The following is an 18,989-nucleotide window of genomic DNA, read 5'->3' as shown; positions in this document are numbered from 1 at the left end:
GAGGACTGCGCGCTCACCTTCGCTCGAGCATCTGCTGCAGGAGGTCCTCCTTCTCGGCCGGCTCCTCTGAGGTCACGTGCTCGTCACACATGTTCCGCAGCTCACTCGACGGGTAGGACTTCATGGACTGGCTGCGCCTGCGCTGCTCGCCGGCTCGGGTGAGGATGCTGGATTTCTGTGGGTGGGGAGGGGTGACAATGGCAGAGGTATCCACCAGGGAGGCCCTGGACTGTTGCATGCACGCAGGCACACCAACACAGCCCCGACTTAGCGTAAGGACTTGGGGGGCAGTGAGGATCAAAAGCACATGCCGACAGGAACTGCCGGAAATGCTGGCAGCGGCTCAGGGGCCGGTTCACAGGAGCCTCTGGGCACCACAGGGCTTGTTGCAGACCCTGTGGTTTCTGCCGGCCCAATGTCCTTGCTCTTTGATTTGGAAAAGCGTCTCAGTTCCCCAGTGCGGAACACACCTTCTCTCCCAGCAAGCCCAGGGGTGGGCACACGACCCAGGTGAGGCAACAGGACTCTCCCTCTGCCTGGATTTCAAACCGGGAGCATCCCAAGGACAGAGAACAGCAGCTCCGAGGCCCGGTCTCCCAGAGGGTCCCCTCGCCGCCTGCATGCCCGAGCACACCGCTCTGGCTCCTTCACTTTCCTGTCGGTCCTGCAGCTTTCAATAGATTTCTTTTCCTCTATTAAGTAGGGCAAAGTCCACTTCTGTGGTTGGCAACTCTAGAACCCTCGCTGAGCCAACGTGCAGGAATCCCAAAGACTGCCGATTAAAAACCATCTGTCCCACCCAGCTGGTGTGGCTCAGCGGTTGAGCATTGACCTATGAACCAGGGAGGTCACAGTTCGATTCCTGGGTTGCAGGCTCCCATCCCCAGGGTGGGGCGTGCAGGAGACAGCTGATCAATGATTCTCCCTCATCATTGATGTTTCTATCTCTCTCTCCCTTCTTCTCTGAAATCAATAAAAATACATTTAAAAACAGAACAAAACAAACCTGTCCCCGTGCTCACTGGGAGAATGGACACGCCCTGATGGCCTAACGGAGTCCACACTCGCTGTCGCACATAATGGGGTGCTGATTCCTCCTAAGAGCCACCCCACCTGTGGGGCGTGACGAGCACCAGTCAGTGTGAGCACCACGGAACCACCTGTCACCCGCCTCTCCTCTCGGCTGTTTTCTCACCTTGAACTTGATGTTGTTACTGATGAGCTGGTTGCCCTTCATGAACTCCTTCTCGTTGCCCCGGTTCTCGGTGACCACGGGGAAGGCATGGTGGACAGTGGTGCGCAGGATGCTGACCAGCGACTGGATGCGGGTGTGCGGGTAGACATAGGTCAGGTTGGGCTCCATGATGTCACTGGCTCTCAGTCTGGGGAGGGAGGGAAGCCATCAGCCTCACGCTGGAGCCCACGGCACCCGGGAGCAAGTGCGATGGGCTGCCCTGGCTCTCCTGGCGCCTCCTGAACCACCTCGTCTGCACATGCCCTTCCCCAGGCCTGAAACACCCTTCCCCGCTTTGTCCAATGGGTGGGCCCGGACTCATCCCTCGGCTCAACATAAAAAGTCCCCTCACCACAAACCCCTCTGCTTGCCCAGGGGACTGATCGGCCGCCCCTCCTCAGCACTCCATGGCACATTCCCCGTATCAAACTGAATTGGTAATTACACTATTAGAATTTTAAAAAAACGTTTGGTGCCCCTTAGACCAGGATGGCAGCTGCAGCCACAGGTCAAGTCCCTGCCTGTCTTGTCTAGATACCGTCCACGCCCGCCTCTGCATCGCGAGGGCAGAGCTGGTGACTGGCAGAGCCCACAGCCTGCGAGCTGACAACACTGACTACCGGGCCCTTTAGAGGCTTGATGACTCTACGTTAGACCACAAGGGACTTGTGTGGAACCCAGACGTAGGAGGCCCAACCATTTGTGGGCTGGTGGGTAATCTGGTGATTATAATACGAGACTTCGTTAGGCACACGTGAGGCAGGCTAGTTCTCAAACAGGCCTAGGAGACCCTTAGTTTAATCCTCACCTGAGGATATTTTTTCCATTGATTTATTTTTTTTTAAACACGAACACCCACAAACCCAGTATCTTTTCTTTTTTAAAAAATATTTTTATTGATTTTAGAGAGGAAGGGAGAGGGATAGAGATAGAAACATCAATGATGAGAATCACTGATCAGCTACCTCCTGCATGCCCCCTTCTGGGGATCGAGCCCGCAACCCAGACATGTGCCCTTGGCCCGAATCGAACCTGGGACCCTTCAGTCCTCAGGCCAACGCTCCATCCACTGAGCCAAACCAGCTAGGCTCCCATGGATTTTTAGAATGAAAGGGAAGGAGAAGGAGGAGGGGAGATAGAAACATTGATGTGAGGGAGACACATCGACTGGCTGCCTCCTGCACACGTCCCGAATGGGGTGGGGAGCAAACCCGCAACCGAGGAACGACCAGGAATTGAACCTGCAACCCTTTGGTCCTCAGGCACTCTAACCACCGAGAAAAACCAGCCAGGGCTAGCATGCCCTTCGTTTAGACATTCAAGCCTAACACAGACTTTATGCACAGCCCTCACTTCCTACTGAACCAGAACACAGGACCCAAACAAAGCCATGCATCGGCCCTGCCCTCCCTGCCCTGCCCCAGCTCCCAGCCACACGGAACTGCTCAATGTCCCCAACATACTTGCTCTTTCAATGACCCCGTTTCACTTCATTCTAACGCAAGAATCTAAGTGACCATTTCCTACCCTGACATAAACATTCCTTGGGCCCTAGGATGTGAAGAGACCTCCTGGCCTCACCTGTCCATTTCCACCTCTGTCTCCCACTCCAGAAGCGGCACCCCTCGCAGGCCCACGTGGATGTCGTAAATGCCCTTATTGAAAAAGTCCCCTGTCCACTTGGCCACCTGAAACACAAAGTGAAGACCTGAAAAGAGGCTGCTGTGGGTGAACTTGGCCCTGAACCCGAAAGTGGCCTAGAAGGGGAGTGCTCACCATCAGAGTGATCATAATGGGAAGCCCGTAAGTGATCTCATTGGTGGATTCGATCAGGATGACCGTGAGACTGATGGTCATACGGACGACCCCGCCCAGGAAAGCCGCGGCACCAATCAGGGCAAAGGTCCCCGAATAGACATGGCCCAATCCAATGTAGCTGGTGAAGAGAGAAAACAAGAATGTGGCTTGGAATCATGCTGGGTGGAGGGGCAGGGCTACGGTTCGAGCACTTGCACATGTATGTACACACGCGCATGCTCATGCACACACGTACACACACTGTACCTTTTGAGGACATTGGCAACTAAACGTCCAAAAGCAGCTCCACACAGCAGAGAAGGCACAAAGAGGCCGCTTGGAACAGAAATGCCGTAAGTCCAACACGCAAGCAAGAAATAGAGGATGAAGAACAAAGCCAAAGTGATGGGGCTGAAGGTACCTGCAAGGCAAGGACAGACCTGAGTCCCACTGCCAGATGCCCGCCAGGGCCCACCGGGCCACCTTGGTTCCCACAGGTCCTTCTGCACACCAACCAGGTCACCTCCAACACTGGCGGCAGAAAGGCTAATCTTGTCTGGGTTGGAATTACAAAGGGAAAGTCCTGTTTTTTGCTCAGAATTAAAGGTAAGCCTGGCTGTAGCTGAGGGCCAACGAGGAGCACAGGAATAACTATTATTTGTTCTCTGTAGAAAAAACCCAACCACACAGGAATGGGTAGGCGCCTTGGAGCTCACCATCCTGGTGGAAGAGCTGAAGGATGGCAGACTCCTGGGGATTGAAGAAGAGGGTGGCCATGTCATTGTAGGTCTCATTGGGACAAAAAAAGGTCTTGATACTTGAATTCACATCTTCTGATGTGACCTAAGAAACAGAAATCAGTACAAGGTCAGCACCTGACCAGGGCACTTGAATCTTCAAGTGGGAGGTCCCCACCTAGGTCAAAAAAGTCTGGCATCCATGCTTTTCCTGTAAATTAAACAGGTAGCAAAAACAGATCTATACCCAAGAGCGGCCAACTGATACTGTATTCCTTGCATTTTGAGAATGAATGAATCAGGATGTGGGCCCTCGCTCACCCATTCATAATGAAACTGTAACTACAATGATGATTCACCAGGGACTTCGCCCTGTCTCTTCTCCCAGGGCTAATTTTGTGTGTGACACTCTGGAAGCCTGGCTGGAAACTGCAGGGACTAGGGGAAGATGAGGCAGGTGACAGACTAGTGGTTGGGAGCTGACAGCTTTTCAGAGGAGCTTCCAGGGTATGGCCTGACCTAATGCCCCAACTTTGGTTCCAAATGGAAAAAGCCTCCGTCCTGAATTTGCTGCAGAAGCAAAACCACTTCCACATGAGGAATGGTGCAGGCACCGTGCTCCTGGCTGCCTCCCCCAGGCTCCACCTGGCTGAACAAAACCCCGACTGGGAAGAGATTACTTCTCCACATTTCACACCTCATTCTCTCCACCATTTTGTGTAGGAAGATGCAATTGCGGTACTGCCTCGCTCATTAGAGGGTAAGGGAATCTGGATTGTGAAAGTTCTTGTTTTCTCTTTGATGGTGTCCGATAGTATAGGCGGTGTACTTCACGCCTATCGCTGGGCATACAAGTAAGTGTTGTTACAAAGCTCAGTAAGGACTCCATTCTATGGCTAACACTGTAGAGATGCCCTTATGTGAACACTATAACAATACTAGGTGGACTGGGTGGTGGACTGGGTGGTGTAATAGCCTACAGGTGAACCTGGATGGCCAACACTGTTAGATGAAGACTGCCGTAGGACAGTGGTCGGAAAACCGCGGCTCGCGAGCCACATGCGGCTCTTTGTCCCCTTGAGTGTGGCTTTTCCACAAAATACCACGGCCTGGGCGAGTCTATTTTGAAGAAGTGGCGTTAGAAGAAGTTTAAGTTTAAAAAATTTGGCTCTCCAAAGAAATTTCAATCTTTGTACTGTTGATATTTGGCTCTGTTGACTGAGTTTGCCGACCACTGCCGTAGGGAATAGGACAGTGCCCCCTAGTGGTGGAACATGGCAGGAAGAGCTGGCAAAGGAGAAACGTGTTTAGAACAGCAACCCGAGAGCGAGCTGAGAAGACACACATGCAGTGGTTCCCAAACTGCGTCAGGAGGAACACCAGTCCTGAAGGCTCTCTGGAAAGTCCTGCAGTCAACGCACTGAGAAGCTCCAGAGCACCTTTTGGAAATCAGTTTCCACTAAAAGCAGAGCGCAGGTTCCATACTCAGAGGGCCGGGGGTTACCTGGAGCAGGAGCGAGTCATTCCCGATTTGACTTGAAGACATCTGTCGGCATTCTCCTAACACCATCGAGGCCACAAACACCACCACGGTGGTTACCAGAGACACCAGGAGGCTCTCTAAGACTCTAGGAAGCAAAGGACAGCTGTTACAGGTCATAAGACACCCGGTCTTGGGAACTCAAATACACAACCCCGCCTACCCTGAACCCCTTTCTCCCCAAAGAGCATGTGTCGGAGCCTCGCCAGTCAGCATGTGCAGAACCTGTCAGCGACGTGCTGCGTTCAGCAATTCCTATGGGAAAAGTGGGCGGCCAGGGACATGGCTGCTGCGTCCACATCATCTCTCTCCGGGGAACAAAATGCCTTTCATTTTAGGTCCCGGGGTGAGAATCGCACTGACCTTTCTGACTTTGTCACGCGGCCTAGTGGAAGTCAGGGGGGGCGGGGAGGCAACCAGCAGCTCTGATATGAATGAAGCTCAGACTCAGCCTTTAGGCCTGACGAATACAGTGGACACGACCCCTTCTACCTTCCGTCTCAGATGTGAAACCAGAGCTGGTGTGGGGAGCAGGGTGTCACACAATCGCCTCCCTCGGGGAGACGGCCCATCCCCACGAACTCGGGGAGCCCGCAGGCTGGGGGAGGCGGCTGCGCAGGTACCTGACGAGCTTGGGCTTCGGGTGCACGTTTCGCATACGGTACTTGGCAAGCCTCTTGTTCAGACAGTTGAATGTGGCTCCCAGGAGGCCCCCAATGACCCCCATCACGATGAAGAAACCCAAGTCCACAGCTGTCCAGAGGTGACATTTTTTGTCAGAGTCAGAGCACTGAGAGAAGGGGCAAGAAAGGGAGAGAAAACCACGGTGCCCATGAGAACAGGAAGGGACGGAAGCGGAGAAGACAGACACAGGAGGGGAGGCTGTCTTCTCTCTTCAAGGGCCTGCCCCCACCGGGCAGGGGCACCCACAGGAGGCTACCCGGGCGGAGAGCCCGCCAGACGCTGCCCCTGCCCTGCTGATTGCTTCTATCCGGTACATTACTTAGAGCAACTGTCAGCCAGCAAGCAAGAAATTCTGGGGGGGCCCTAGCTGGTTTGGCTCAGTGGATAGAGCGTCAGCCTGTGGACTGAAGGGTCGCAGGTTCTATTCCAGTCAAGGGCACATGCCCGGGTTGCAGGCTCAATGCCCTATAGGGGGCCTACAGGAGGCAGCTAATCAATGATTTCCTCTTATCACTGATCTCTCTCTCCCTCTCCCTTCCTCTCTGAAATAATCAATAAAAAAAATATAAAAATTTTTTAAATTGCATCTTATTAAAAAAAAAAAAGAAGAAGAAATTCTGGGGGAAAAGGACAAAGCATACCTTAAACTCGCCGAAGTTCAGCAATCCAGGGAGCTGGAAGGAGCCCCAACTCCCAAACTGAATCCCAGAACGAAAGAAGTTGAGGGTGAAGGTGGCAGACATGGAGCAGAAGAGCTAGGGACAGGTGACACAAACAAGAACATTCCATAGTGACAAGTCCTACTTCCTCCCTGCCCCTCCTCCTAAGACCTGCTGCTCTACATAGAAACCTGCCAACCCCAGGCCCGCACAGGTGTCCAGTAACCACTGCAAGGAAGGCACCCCATGTGGACAACTGTACCACAGGCCACAAGAAGCGTTCCTTTCAACAGCCTGTTGTGAGAACTATTTACCTAGAGCCAGGTACACACTGAATCCCGTGCCCAAAAGAAAGAGTGAACATGGGAGGAAGAACGCGCTACTCTAAGGTAGGAGTTGGGGTTCAAGTCTGGGCTCTGCCGCCGCCTGCCTGATGACCAGTTTGCACGCCAGGTGCCTCAACAAGAGACAATACTGGCAGTCTGATGTGGGGAATGGGACGTGTGCATATGGAAAGCACAGGAAAGCCCCTCGTTGGCAGTGATGGGTGTCTAAAGTCAAGGACTGGCGTGTCAGAACTGCAGTTTAAATGGGGGTGGTTATGTTTAGGAGAAGGTTTTCCGTGAAAGTCCTCCTCACCACTTTCCACGTGAGCCCTTGGTTCCAGAAGGATGAGCCCTCCTCCAGACTGAACAGGGTCCCCCCAATGGGAGCCCCGAAGGCTGCAGCGACGCCAGCAGCTGCCCCTGCTGATACAAAGTCCCGCTTGTCTCTGAGGAGAGAAGAGGCAGACGCTGTAATGGACAAAGGGCCCTCAGGCCACAAAAGGCAGTTTTCCCCGTCTTATTTGCCCACGTTTTTTTTTAAAAATTGATTTTGAGAGAGAGAGAGAGAAACGTTGATGTGAGAATGAAACATCGATCAGCTACCTCCTGCACACCCCAAGTGGGCATTGAGCCTGCAACCTGGGCATGTGCACTGACCGGGAATCAAACTAGCAACTTCTTGGTGCACAGATGACACCCAACCAACTGAGCCACACCGGCCAGGGCCTTATCCGCCATTTTATCTCAGGAGCCATGAAGTCAGGGTTTGAGGCAGACCAACTGGGCAACAAATAGATTCACCCGAGAGCCAGACCCACTCCGCAGCCCGAGTTCCTCCAGGGGGAGAGGCCTCCTCCGAAGATGGAATTTCAGCCCCAGCTCAGTCCCTGCTGAGCAACACTCTCCCCAGATCTTCCTTCCAAAGGTCACAGCGTCATGAAAATGCCGAAGCGCTGGTGACGTGCAGAGGAGCAGGTAACAATGACACGCAGGAATACCAAGGCGGGAAGGTAGACCACAGCTCTGACCGGGGCCCAATTCCAAGGGCCTTGTGGGCAGGGCAGTTTCACACACACAAATCCCACAGGCAAAAAAGTTCCAACCCAGAAAGGCGGCGACCCAGGACACTGTTTTGGAATATGAAAGATGCTCTAGAGAGTACGCCTGTGGGCTGTCTCGGCCGTGTTTTTCATCTCCACTGCCTGAGATGCTTCTAGGCCTTAGGTCATGACAAAGTGGAAGCCACAAGACCAGCCGGGATCTTGTTGCTTATTTTCAGGACAGTAGCTCAAAGCCCACCTTCTTCTGACACCGGGTTTTGCACGCAGCCTGCCCAGCAGGGGAGGCAATAAGCTGGCTAGAGCGAGTATGGGGTCTGAGAGGCAGTAAATGAACAGTTTATTTTTTCCAAGAGAATCCAGTTCTTCTCTGGCCAGTGTGGCTCAATGGTTGGGTGTTGTCCATGCACCAAAAGGTTGCCTATTTGATTCCGGGTCAGGGCACATGCCCAGATTGTGGGCAGGAAGCAGCCAATGATGTTTGTCTCTCCCTCTCCCTTCTCCTCTCTCTAAAAATTAATTTAAAAAAACACCTTTAAAAAAAGAAACTCCAATTCCTATTATCAATAAGACAAGTAATAATAAGTGTTGGAGAGGCTGTGGAGAAAAAGAAACCCTCATCACTGCTGGTGGGAATGTAAACTTGTACAGCCTCTGTGGAAAACAGTATGGAGGTTCCTCAAAACATTAAGAGAAGAGTTACTATATTACACAGCAATCCTTCTTCTCGGTATTTTAACTGAAACATTTGAAAACATTTATTGGCAAAGATTTATGCACTCCTATATTCACTGCAGCATTATTCACAGTGGCTAAAGACATGGTGTCCTTCAATAGACAACTGGATAAAGAAGATGTGGTATCGCCGAAACCGGTTTGGCTCAGTGGATAGAGCGTCGGTCTGCGGACTGAAAGGTCCCAGGTTCGATTCCGGTCAAGGGCATGTACATTGGTTGCGGGCACATCCCCAGTAGGGAGTGTGCAGGAGGCAGCTGGTCAATGTTTCTCTCTCATCAATGTTTCTAGCTCTCTATCCCTCTCTCTTCCTCTCTGTAAAAAATCAATAAAATATATTTAAAAAACAAAACAAAACAAAACAAAAAGATGTGGTATCTACACTAATAAAAGAGGAACATGCAAATTGACCGTCACTTCGCGACACCCACCAGCCAATCAGGAGTATGCAAATTATCCCCAAAAAGATGGCGGCGGTCCCGCCCCCCAGCCGCTCTGGGCCTCTGGGCAGCACGCATGCAGGCACGAAGCAGCCAGGCGGGGCGGGACGCCTTCTATGAGGGGGAGGGTGGTGGGGGGAGGGAACTACAGGAGCAGCACTCCGCCTGGAGTGAAGACTGAAGGCGGCGGCCGGAGCGAAGACCTGGGTCCTGGGTGCCAGAGGAAAACCGGTGCCGGCAGCCAGGGGAAGGAAGGCCTATTGCACGAATCTCTTTGTGCAATGGGCCTCTAGTTCTATATAAAAAAAGGGTAATATGCAAATTGCCCTAACAGCAGAAGGACAGGTCACTATGACGCGCACTGACCACCAGGGGCAGATGCTCGACGCAGGAGCTGCACCCTGGTCGTCTTTACACTCCCAGAGGGGGAGCTCTGCTCAGCCACAAGCTGGGCTGACGGCTACAAGCGCAGCAGCAGTGGTGGGAGCCTCTTCTGCCTTCTCGACAGCGCTAAGGATGTCCATGGGGAGTGGGCCTAAGCTGCCAGTTGGACATCCCCCAAGGGCTCCCAGGCTGTGGGCCTAAGCTGGCAGGTGGACATCCCCCGAGGGGTCCCAGACTGTGAGAGGGCACAGGCTGGGCTGAGGGACCCACCCACCCCCGAGTGCACGAATCTTCATGCACCAGGCCTCTAGTATATACATAATAGAATACTACTCAGCCATAAGAAATGAAATACTGCCATTTGTGACATGGACGGACTTTCAGATTATGCCAAGCAAAATAAGTCAATCAGAAAAAGCTAGGAACCATATGATTTCACTCATCTGTAGAATATAAAACTGAAACTCAGACACAGACAACAATATGGTGGTTACCAGACGGAAGGGGGTGGGAGGTAGTAAAGGGAAAAGGAGCCAAATGTATGGTGACGGAAGGTGATTTCACTTTGGGTGATGGTAAAACAATGCAATATACAGATCATGTAGCACAGAAATCTACACTTGAAACCTATATAATCTTATTAACCAATGTCACCCCAATAAATTTAACTTAAAGAAAAGAAAATCCAATTCCTAACCTTTCCATACCTGTCACTTCGGAAATAGGGGAAGTTAATCTGGATCTTCCGGAAGGAGATGCTCTGAAACTAAAACAAGAGAAAACAAAGTCAGAGGGGGGCCCACAAGGCCACCTGCAGGAACCCTGAGGGAGCCCCCGCCTTGAGCACAGCTGGCAGATGTGCTGCAAGAAGGGAGAGTCCAGAAGAGCAGCCTGGGAAAAGAATTGTCTTTGGCAGGAACTTCCTTTCCCGCCCCTCAATTTCTATGCTCATCAGAAATTGCATTTTGTACTTAATCAACACATCAGCAAGAAAATGGGGAAGGAAACAGCTGAGCGAAGGGCTGGGAGGAAATGAAAGCTGCTGCAGAGGTAAAGTGAGCCCTGCTCGGGGGTGGCAGGAGCAAGGGCCCAAGCGCCACCTTCAACTTGTCCACCAAATGCTCACGCTGGGAGGCCGGGGGCTGGCTGGGAGGGTGAGGCAGCCAGAGAGAGAGCAGAAGACGGGCTCTGGGCAAGCCTCCTCTCCTTGGCTTTGACCACTCTGGGCAAGCCTCCTCTCCTTGGCTTTGACCACTCACTGGCATCATTCCCTTCTCTCAGGATGAGAGAGGAACATGCCCACAAGTGACGGATCACAAGGAACCGAGGTGTCTCCACCCTGCAGCCCGAATCCGGAATAGCCCGTAAGGATGGGAGCTTCGGAGTCCTGAGCTAGCTCCTCACCCCGTGTGTTATTAGTCCTGTGCTGCCTCAGGGGCACTCAGCACAGCCCTGTGCCCGGAACCGTCTCAGACGTGCTTCTAGCATCTTGGGGAAGGGCAGCGCTGAGCTGACCCCCTGAGCCACCTTCCGTGGCGGCGCCGGGCAATGGCTGTGGGAGCACTAGGTGACTTTCATTTGAACAGACGTTCTCTATGTCCCATTTCTGTTCCTAGGAGCTAGTTAAAACTCTGGGGTACCAGTTACCCCCTCTCCCAGGAGACAGGCCACATAGTTTTTACATCAACCCAAACTGACGTCAGACTCCAAAGCCGTGTTAGGGTGCTGCCGATGGATTTTCTTCCAGACTGACTCACAGCAGCCCCTGCCTGGGAGACCACTGTACGGGACTCACCTTCCCAACCCATCAGCCTTACCTGAGGGAGGCCAGCGCCCACCACGGCTCCACTGTGGATCATGGGGCCTTCCTTCCCCACGAAGAGCCCTGGGAGCAGGTGGAGAAGGGGAGACCATCAGTCAGCACAGAAACACTCCAGCTCGGGAGACCTCTGCTGTGTAAACCTTCCTCTCGATAAAACAGAGATGCTCCTGTGACTGTCTAACAGGCAGAGTCAAGTTCCCGCGGAATAAGAGGAAAGACTCTTTAAACTCTCAATTGGGCATCAGCAAACGACAGCTTGTGGGCCCAACGGCCCGCTGTTCTTGTACAGCTGGCGAGCTAAGAGTAATTTTTCCATTCTCACCCTGATGTTTTAAATGGTTATGTGAGTTTAAGCACCTAAATAATATTTTCAATGTTGCCTCTTTGGCCCACAAAGCCTAAAACATTGACTATCTAGCTGTTTACACAAAAAGCTCACTGACTTTGCTAAAAGCCAACTCCATAAACCAACGGGATGGTGGGTCTACTGCAAAACCTAATGGTGAGTTACCCAGAGAGCTCTGAATGGTAACCAGCAGGTCTGCATTCAAAAACTAAGCCCTGGACAGAAAGGACAGAGATCTGCTAAGGGCAATCCAAATCTACTTCATTTACATACAAAATGCTTCTTGTCCTCTTCCCCCTTTGAAGAAAAGAAGGGAATAGTCAGAAAGACGCCCCCTTACCTCCAGCCACACTGAACAGCACCCCGAAGACTTTGCAGACCAGGGTCCGGAGACGGACGATTCCGGGCACCTTCACCCCATTCAGATAGCATTTGATCTCGGGTATCCCAGAACCTGCTGCCACTGGCTGGAAGAGGAGGCACACACACACACTCAAATCATCGACCTCACCACAGAGGGACAACCTGCTGGCCTGGGCTTCTGACTCAGCAGGTCTGAGGGGGGATGGAAGGACATGCATTTCTAAGAAGTGATTCGGCATCACCTGCGGAGCCCTTCAACAATCCATGCAGGCACCCCCCTTCCGGAGACCCTGATCTCACTCACGTGAGCTGGGGCCCGGGTGCCAATCATTCTTAAAGTTCTCCAGGGGATCCTATCCTAATGTGCTCCCCAAGGTGGAGAACCACCCTCCTCATCTAGAGGTCTGCTCTTTAATCTCACCGCGGGCTAAAACTTGACTTTCAGAAACATTTCTAAGTGAACGAGAGGCCACTTTCTGTAAGAATCTATATTCCAAGTCTCATTCAGTTCTCTGACCTCCGAGGCACGGCGATGGAGATAAGGAGTGCAGGACCCAAAGTCTTGACAACAAAAGGCCTCTTACCTCAATTAGGACAAGAAGACTCCCTAAGAAGACAAAGGTCAAGTTGAAACCCAGGAGTTCAAGGAGCGACAAGGCGAGGCACCCTTTGTGGCTGCATTCCTCCACCGCTACAGAGAGTGAGTTAAGGAGCCGTGCTCCCCGCCAAGCCGAGGCCTCCCTGCAAACACCTGACTGGGCAGCTCCTCCTCTTCTGAAACGCTTACTGCGCCTCTTCCCGTTCTCCACGCCTCCGCGTATGAACAGAAAACTGCCTGAGATGTCGCCTGCACTAGGCACCGTTTCTCCTTACGAAATGCTTCCAACATTGCGAAAAGGAACCATCAGCCATACCTTCCCAGCCCGACCTTTAATAAAGCTCAGGGTGATAGCATATTGGCTCCAGATACTGTTAAAAATCAAAACGGTAGGAGAGCAGATGTTTGTGGATTTCCAATACTGCTGGCAGTACTGGAATAAACGCTCATGTATGATTCACCCGGTCTCTGCTTAACGGGCTCAAGTAGTGACAGGCAGCCCGGACCCACTGATTGTCCGGTTACATATTCTGGCGACCAGGAAGGGACGTAAGCGAGACTCCTCTGGAGTGAGTACGCTGGCTGCCTGGACTGCGGGTTTCTGGGGCTGAGGCCTGGACTCTTACTTGCAGCGCCGCCAGGGATGTTCATTTCCGAGTTCCAGGCACAGCCTCAGCAATCCCTGTCGTCTCATCGGAGACCTGAGCTGAATCAAGCGTTTTTGTAGGAGGAATCAAGCATGTTTGTAGGGCACGGGAAGCGGTGGCTGCCTCTCATCTGGGCTTCCTTGGAAGGATGTATGCACTGTGTATGGCAGTACTGCGCCCCTTTTCTCTGGAAGAATTCAGAGGCACCGGACTGGAATGACGCTCTCCACCTGTGGAGCCCGGCTGACTATATTGCTTTGACCATTTTTGTTATGCCGGAAATGGTAGGCTCCCTTAATGTAGAAGTGACCTGGCTGGCTTGTAGCATGGTAAAAGCCCTGAATGCCACCGCCAGGGCTATCCATGGGATAAATCAAGAGCTGAGCCAGGCCAGGGAGGCAGTTCTAGAAAATCGGGCAGCGATAGATTATTTGCTGTTGCGGCATAACCATGGTTGTAAGGAATTTAAAGGAATGTGCTGTTTTAATCTTTCTGACAATTCTCAGTTTATAGAAAACATATCCAAGATCCTTCATTTATTTTGTGTATTCCATCCCTAGGAACTACTTTCAAGGCAGAGCAGCTACAGTTCCAGCAGGATGAGACTTTTCATCTAAAACTAGTCTCATAGATATGAGATGATAGAAATAACAGTGGGGAAATGTTAGGGGCCAAGACAGAATATTGGGGACTAGCTATGGTTATGGGAAATATTAGTCATGCTCTGTTAACCATGATTGCCTTGTGTTGGTTAAAGAAAGGACAGTCTGACCTGGCTGGGAGTTGTGTGTCCCCAGGACCTTCAACCTATGAATGTGGTCCATTCTCATTCAAGAGCTGCCTGTTGCCCTAACCCAGTGGTCAGCAAACCGCTGCTCTCGAGCCACATGCGGCTCTTTGGCCCCTTGAGTGTGGCTCTTCCACAAAATACCACGGCCTGAGCGAGTCTGTTTTGAAGAAGTGGCGTTAGAAGTTGGAGTTTAAAAAATTTGGCTCTCAAAAGAAATTTCAATCGTTGTACTGTTGATATTTGGCTCTGTTGACTAATGAGTTTGCCGACCACTGCCCTAACCGGTTTGGCTCAGTGGATAGAGCATCGGCCTGTGGAATGAAGGGTCCCAGGTTCGATTCCGGTCAAGGGCATGTACCTTGGTTGCGGGCACATCCCCAGTGGGAGGTGTGCAGGAGGCAGCTGATCGATGTTTCTAACTCTCTATCCCTCTCCCTTCCTCTCTGTAAAAAATCAATAAAATATATTAAAAATAAAAAAGAACTGCCTGTTACCACGGAAAGATTAAAAACCTTGTTGCGCAAACAATGGAGTCCCACCCCAGCCTCCTACTTCCCCATGCCTGTAGTCCCTGCTTCCCCACGTGTAAGCCGCTGTCCGGCCCTATATAAGCAGCTGGCTGATGGGGGCTGCAGAGCAGATGTTTGTGGATGACCTGCTGCTCTTCCGTGCTGCCAGCAGTATTGGAATAAACGCTCATATATGATTAAAAAATAAATAAAACATTAAGAAAAACACTTTTGTTTCTGCCTCTCTCCTCTGGGAGAAAACACTAACTAACCTGAAATTATTGCGCATCCTTTCCTCTGTGAAAATGTAAATGGAATCGCTTTAAAGTGGAGTTGGAGCCGCCATCCCAGAGGAACTGCCTTGCACGTCTTACTACTCAAACCTTAGGAATGTTACAACGGGGCAAATTAACCTTTGGACTGGGCCCAAGGCAGAGGTTTGCAAACAACTGTTTACAAAGATAACAAGAAAGCACACATTAAAGCATTAGCATCACTTCCATTAAAGACATCCCTTCCTTAGCTTACCAGCACCCAAAGAAACTTCCTCCTCCTATTGATGTAATTGCCCCCCTTCCCTTTCTCATAAATACCCCTTGCCTTCACCTCCCAACAGCAACACTACTGGGGCTTCTGCCTGAATCAGGGCTTTCCAAATAGCTATTTATTCTCTGAATCTGGAATAAATGCTTGTTGTCTTTCACTTTGGCCTTTTATTCTTAGGTTAGCACTTGTGTTTTTATAAGATGTATCCATATTGTTCTGTTTCAAAATTAAAATATGGTCTTGTATTTTAGGCACATACCCCAACTTCCTTTCTCTCAGTTGATGCCCGTTTCTGAGAATTAGCCTGTTGATAACCAGTTCTGGTTGGTTCGTTTTAACTTCTGTATCGGATGGACATACCATCATTTTTCCATTTGGGGGGATTCCAACCTTTCGCAATCACAAAGCTGCAGTGCACATCTCGTACATGTCTAAGGCCCACGGCCAGGAGAGGAATCCCTGTGTCGTGGGAAGGAGCAGCTTCCCATTTGTTAATTTCCAGTTCCCTAATCAGCGGTGAGGGGGCACTTTGCACAGGTTTATTGGCTGTTCAATTTCCTCTACTGAGAATGGCCTGTTCGAAGCCTTTGCCAGCTTATGTATTGGGCCGTTCGGGCTTTATTTCTTAGACTTGTAGTTCTCCCTCTGTTCTGGATACGGATTATGTCTCTTAAACGCACAGTGAATAACCTCGTTGAGGCTGTGGACTTTTCACGTTGTTTACATTACTGTTTTGGGTTTTGTTTGTTTGTTTAACTAGAATATTGACTTTGATGTGATCAAGTTTTCTGATCTTTTCCCTTTCACTGTGTGCCTTCTGGAGTTTTAAGAAATAATTCCCTACCCTTTCAAGAAATTTTTGTTAATTCTCACTTGAGGATATTTTTTCCATTGATTTTTAGAGACAGGAGGGAGGGAAGGAGAAAGAGAGAGAAACATCGATGGGAGAGACACACTGATTGGCTGCCTCCCGCCTGAGCCCTACCAGGGCCAGAGATGGAACCTGAAACCCAGGCAACGTGCCCTTGATTGGGAATCGAACCCGAGACCCTTCAGTGCTAGGGCCAACATTCTAACCACTGAGCACACCGGCTAGAGCCGATTCCCTACTCTTTACATCATACAGTCTCTTAACGTTTCACTTTGCCTATTTATCTCTTTAATCCATCTAGAATTAATTTCTAGTACAAAGTAGGAATCTAATTATTTGTTTTTCCAGATGGTTAACCAATGTTCCAGCATCTTTTATTAAATGACCCATTTTATCCTCACCGATTTATCACAGGGCTCCGTCATTCACTGCACTTCTACACCCCCACAGGCCAGTTTCTGCTTCTTCACTATTTTCCATTGTCTAACTGGGTGCTTTTGTACCAATGTGACACTGTTCCAATGACTATATCTTAAATTATATAAGTCCCCTGCTTATTCAAAACTATCTCAACTACTTTTGGATCTTGACTCTTCCAAACAAACTTAGGAAGAGAATGCTAAAGTTCTATGAACAATTCTATTGCATTTTCACTGAAACTACATTGAATTTACTAGTATCGATTGACTGGGGAAAGCAGGCATCTTGATGGTTTGTGTCTTACCAACCATGAACATATCTCCTGACTTATTAAAGCATTCCTTTTGTGTCCTTCAATGATAAACACCTTAAAGCTGAATGGCTAATAATAGCTCTTCACAGATCATGTCTACTGTTAAACTCATTTCTAGACAAGAAAGCAAAATCAGCAACCGTGGAAAGGATACATGTCTGTACCACTCCAAACTTGAGCTGCGTGAAGAGGCGCACAAAGAAGTCCACAAAGAGACCCACCTGGGAAGAGCAAAGAGCCGTCAGTCACACAGCTTCTCGGTGGTGTTGTAGGCACTGCCTTCAGAAGCACAGACCTCCCCCACTGCATTCACGCTACTGGGCACGCGCACCGGCTGGGCACGCACACCGGCTGGGCACGCGCACCGGCTGGGCACGCACACCTGCGTTATCAACCAGCAGTGGGTGAAGGGGCTTTCGTTAGTCACTCTGGCTCTCGAGAAGGCCCCGCTCCAGCCTTGCCCCACTGCCCACTAAAGAACCAAAGAATGGAGTGCAGCTATAATGAGAGGAGCAAAGTAGAACAGAGAGAGAAGGTTGTGCAGAAAAGGATGTGAGGCCAAGGGAGACCACTGTGTCTTCAGTGATGCTTAGCTAGATGAGCACAGAGCTTAGATTACTTTGAAAAAATCAACAGCAAACTTTTAAGTTGATTTTAGAGAGAGAGAAACATTGACGTGAGAAACATCAATCAGCTGCCTCCCATATGGGCCCTGACTGGGATTGAACCCACAACCTGGGGAAGTGCCCTGAATGGATATCGAACCCAACATCTTCAGGTGTATGGGATGATGCTCCAACCCACTGAGCCAATCTGCTCTGGGCTAGCTTAAATTACTTTGTACAACAACATTCATTTAGCTGTACATGGGTTTTGCAAGTTGGTTATTTCTATTTTACATAAGTCACTACTTTGACTTATAACTGTCTTATATAGTTAGTGGTTACACTGGTAAACCACTCTTCCACTCTCATAAGTCCCTGCTCTGGACTTAAAGGAGAACTGGAAAGACTTCTGATTTTGTAGATTCAGGATCAAAGGATTCATGCCTTTAACTCCAGACTTCCCTCAAGCCAATGCCGAGGCTTTTAAACATTAAAGCAATAAGTGGTGATAGATCAAAGGACAAGAGAGCAAGTAGCAAGGGGAACAGGTAGTACGTTATAAAGGCAGGTCTGCCTTCCTTTAACATGAGGGTGGGAGGTAAAGCTATTAGTACTGATAAATGGCAGTTCAAAGAAGTTTGATATGAAAGTGGCAGAAAGACTAACAACTAGATAGCTAATGACTATGCCTATTACAGGGAAATTTGCAATCAGAACCATACATAGCAAAATTCATACTCTGAAATTTCTACAAAACAATTAAATCCACCAAGTTGCCCCACACTGGTATCCATCAGAATGTTACCAAAGAGGCCTCTAACTGCCATTAGTCTTAACTACTAAGATGTTCCTTGACCTCTAATTTACTACAGTACAAATTGGACAAGTGCCATGAAAACAAAAACTGTGGTCGGCCCTTGTGGCTATATTATATTAAAAGCATGTTTACATTTTATGGGTATATCATGTAGACTTAAGTATGCGACATGTGTTCAATTCTAGAGAAAGATGATAAACAGGCTGCTGCGTGGAAATATATATATCCCTTATTATGGACTGAATGTTTGCGTTTGCCCCCCACCCCAAATTCATGTTGAAAGCCTAACTCCCAATATGATGGCATTTGGAGGTGGGGGCCTTTGGGAGGTGATAAGGCCATGAGGGAGGAGCCCTCATGAATAGGATCAGTGCCCTTATAAAGAGACCCCAAGAGGGAAAAGGGACTGGGGGAGTGCAGAATAGGTGAAGGGGATCAACTGTGTGTGTATGGTATCAACTGTATGGTGAGAGGGTTACTAGACTTACAGTAATAAACACTATGTAGTATATACATTTATCCTATATAATAAAAGCCTAATATGCTAAGTGTCCGGCCATCTGGCAATTCAATCAATCAAAGTATAATATGCAAATGATATGCTAAGGGGGATCAACCACTCGCTATGACGTGCATTGACCACCAGAGGGCAGACAGTCGACTGGTTGACCAGTTGCTGTGATGTGCATTGACCACCTGGGGGCAGACGCTCAGACTGGTAGGTTAGCTTGCTGCTGGGGTCCAGCCG

The 18,989-nt window shown here is 50.0% G+C and overlaps 1 protein-coding gene across 1 annotated transcript in view; it reads right to left on the bottom strand.

Annotated features, from left to right (window-relative positions):
• Window positions 1–18,989, bottom strand: part of CLCN6 (chloride voltage-gated channel 6) — a 31,768-nt gene that overhangs the window by 4,232 nt on the left and 8,547 nt on the right. The window contains exons 5-19 of the mRNA XM_008151783.3: window positions 16,974–17,040; window positions 12,710–12,816; window positions 12,103–12,229; window positions 11,412–11,479; window positions 10,302–10,360; window positions 7,291–7,423; window positions 6,634–6,747; window positions 5,932–6,098; window positions 5,273–5,396; window positions 3,748–3,874; window positions 3,299–3,452; window positions 3,011–3,170; window positions 2,816–2,922; window positions 1,196–1,382; window positions 18–175 (exon numbers count right to left, since the gene is read on the bottom strand). Coding sequence (XP_008150005.2) covers window positions 18–175; window positions 1,196–1,382; window positions 2,816–2,922; window positions 3,011–3,170; window positions 3,299–3,452; window positions 3,748–3,874; window positions 5,273–5,396; window positions 5,932–6,098; window positions 6,634–6,747; window positions 7,291–7,423; window positions 10,302–10,360; window positions 11,412–11,479; window positions 12,103–12,229; window positions 12,710–12,816; window positions 16,974–17,040 — 1,859 coding nt within the window. The remainder of the gene's footprint in view (window positions 1–17; window positions 176–1,195; window positions 1,383–2,815; window positions 2,923–3,010; window positions 3,171–3,298; window positions 3,453–3,747; window positions 3,875–5,272; window positions 5,397–5,931; window positions 6,099–6,633; window positions 6,748–7,290; window positions 7,424–10,301; window positions 10,361–11,411; window positions 11,480–12,102; window positions 12,230–12,709; window positions 12,817–16,973; window positions 17,041–18,989) is intronic.

Source organism: Eptesicus fuscus, chromosome 9 (assembly GCF_027574615.1).
Source record: "Eptesicus fuscus isolate TK198812 chromosome 9, DD_ASM_mEF_20220401, whole genome shotgun sequence".
Lineage (NCBI taxonomy): Eukaryota > Metazoa > Chordata > Mammalia > Chiroptera > Vespertilionidae > Eptesicus > Eptesicus fuscus.
This window is presented reverse-complemented; position numbering and strand designations above follow the sequence as displayed.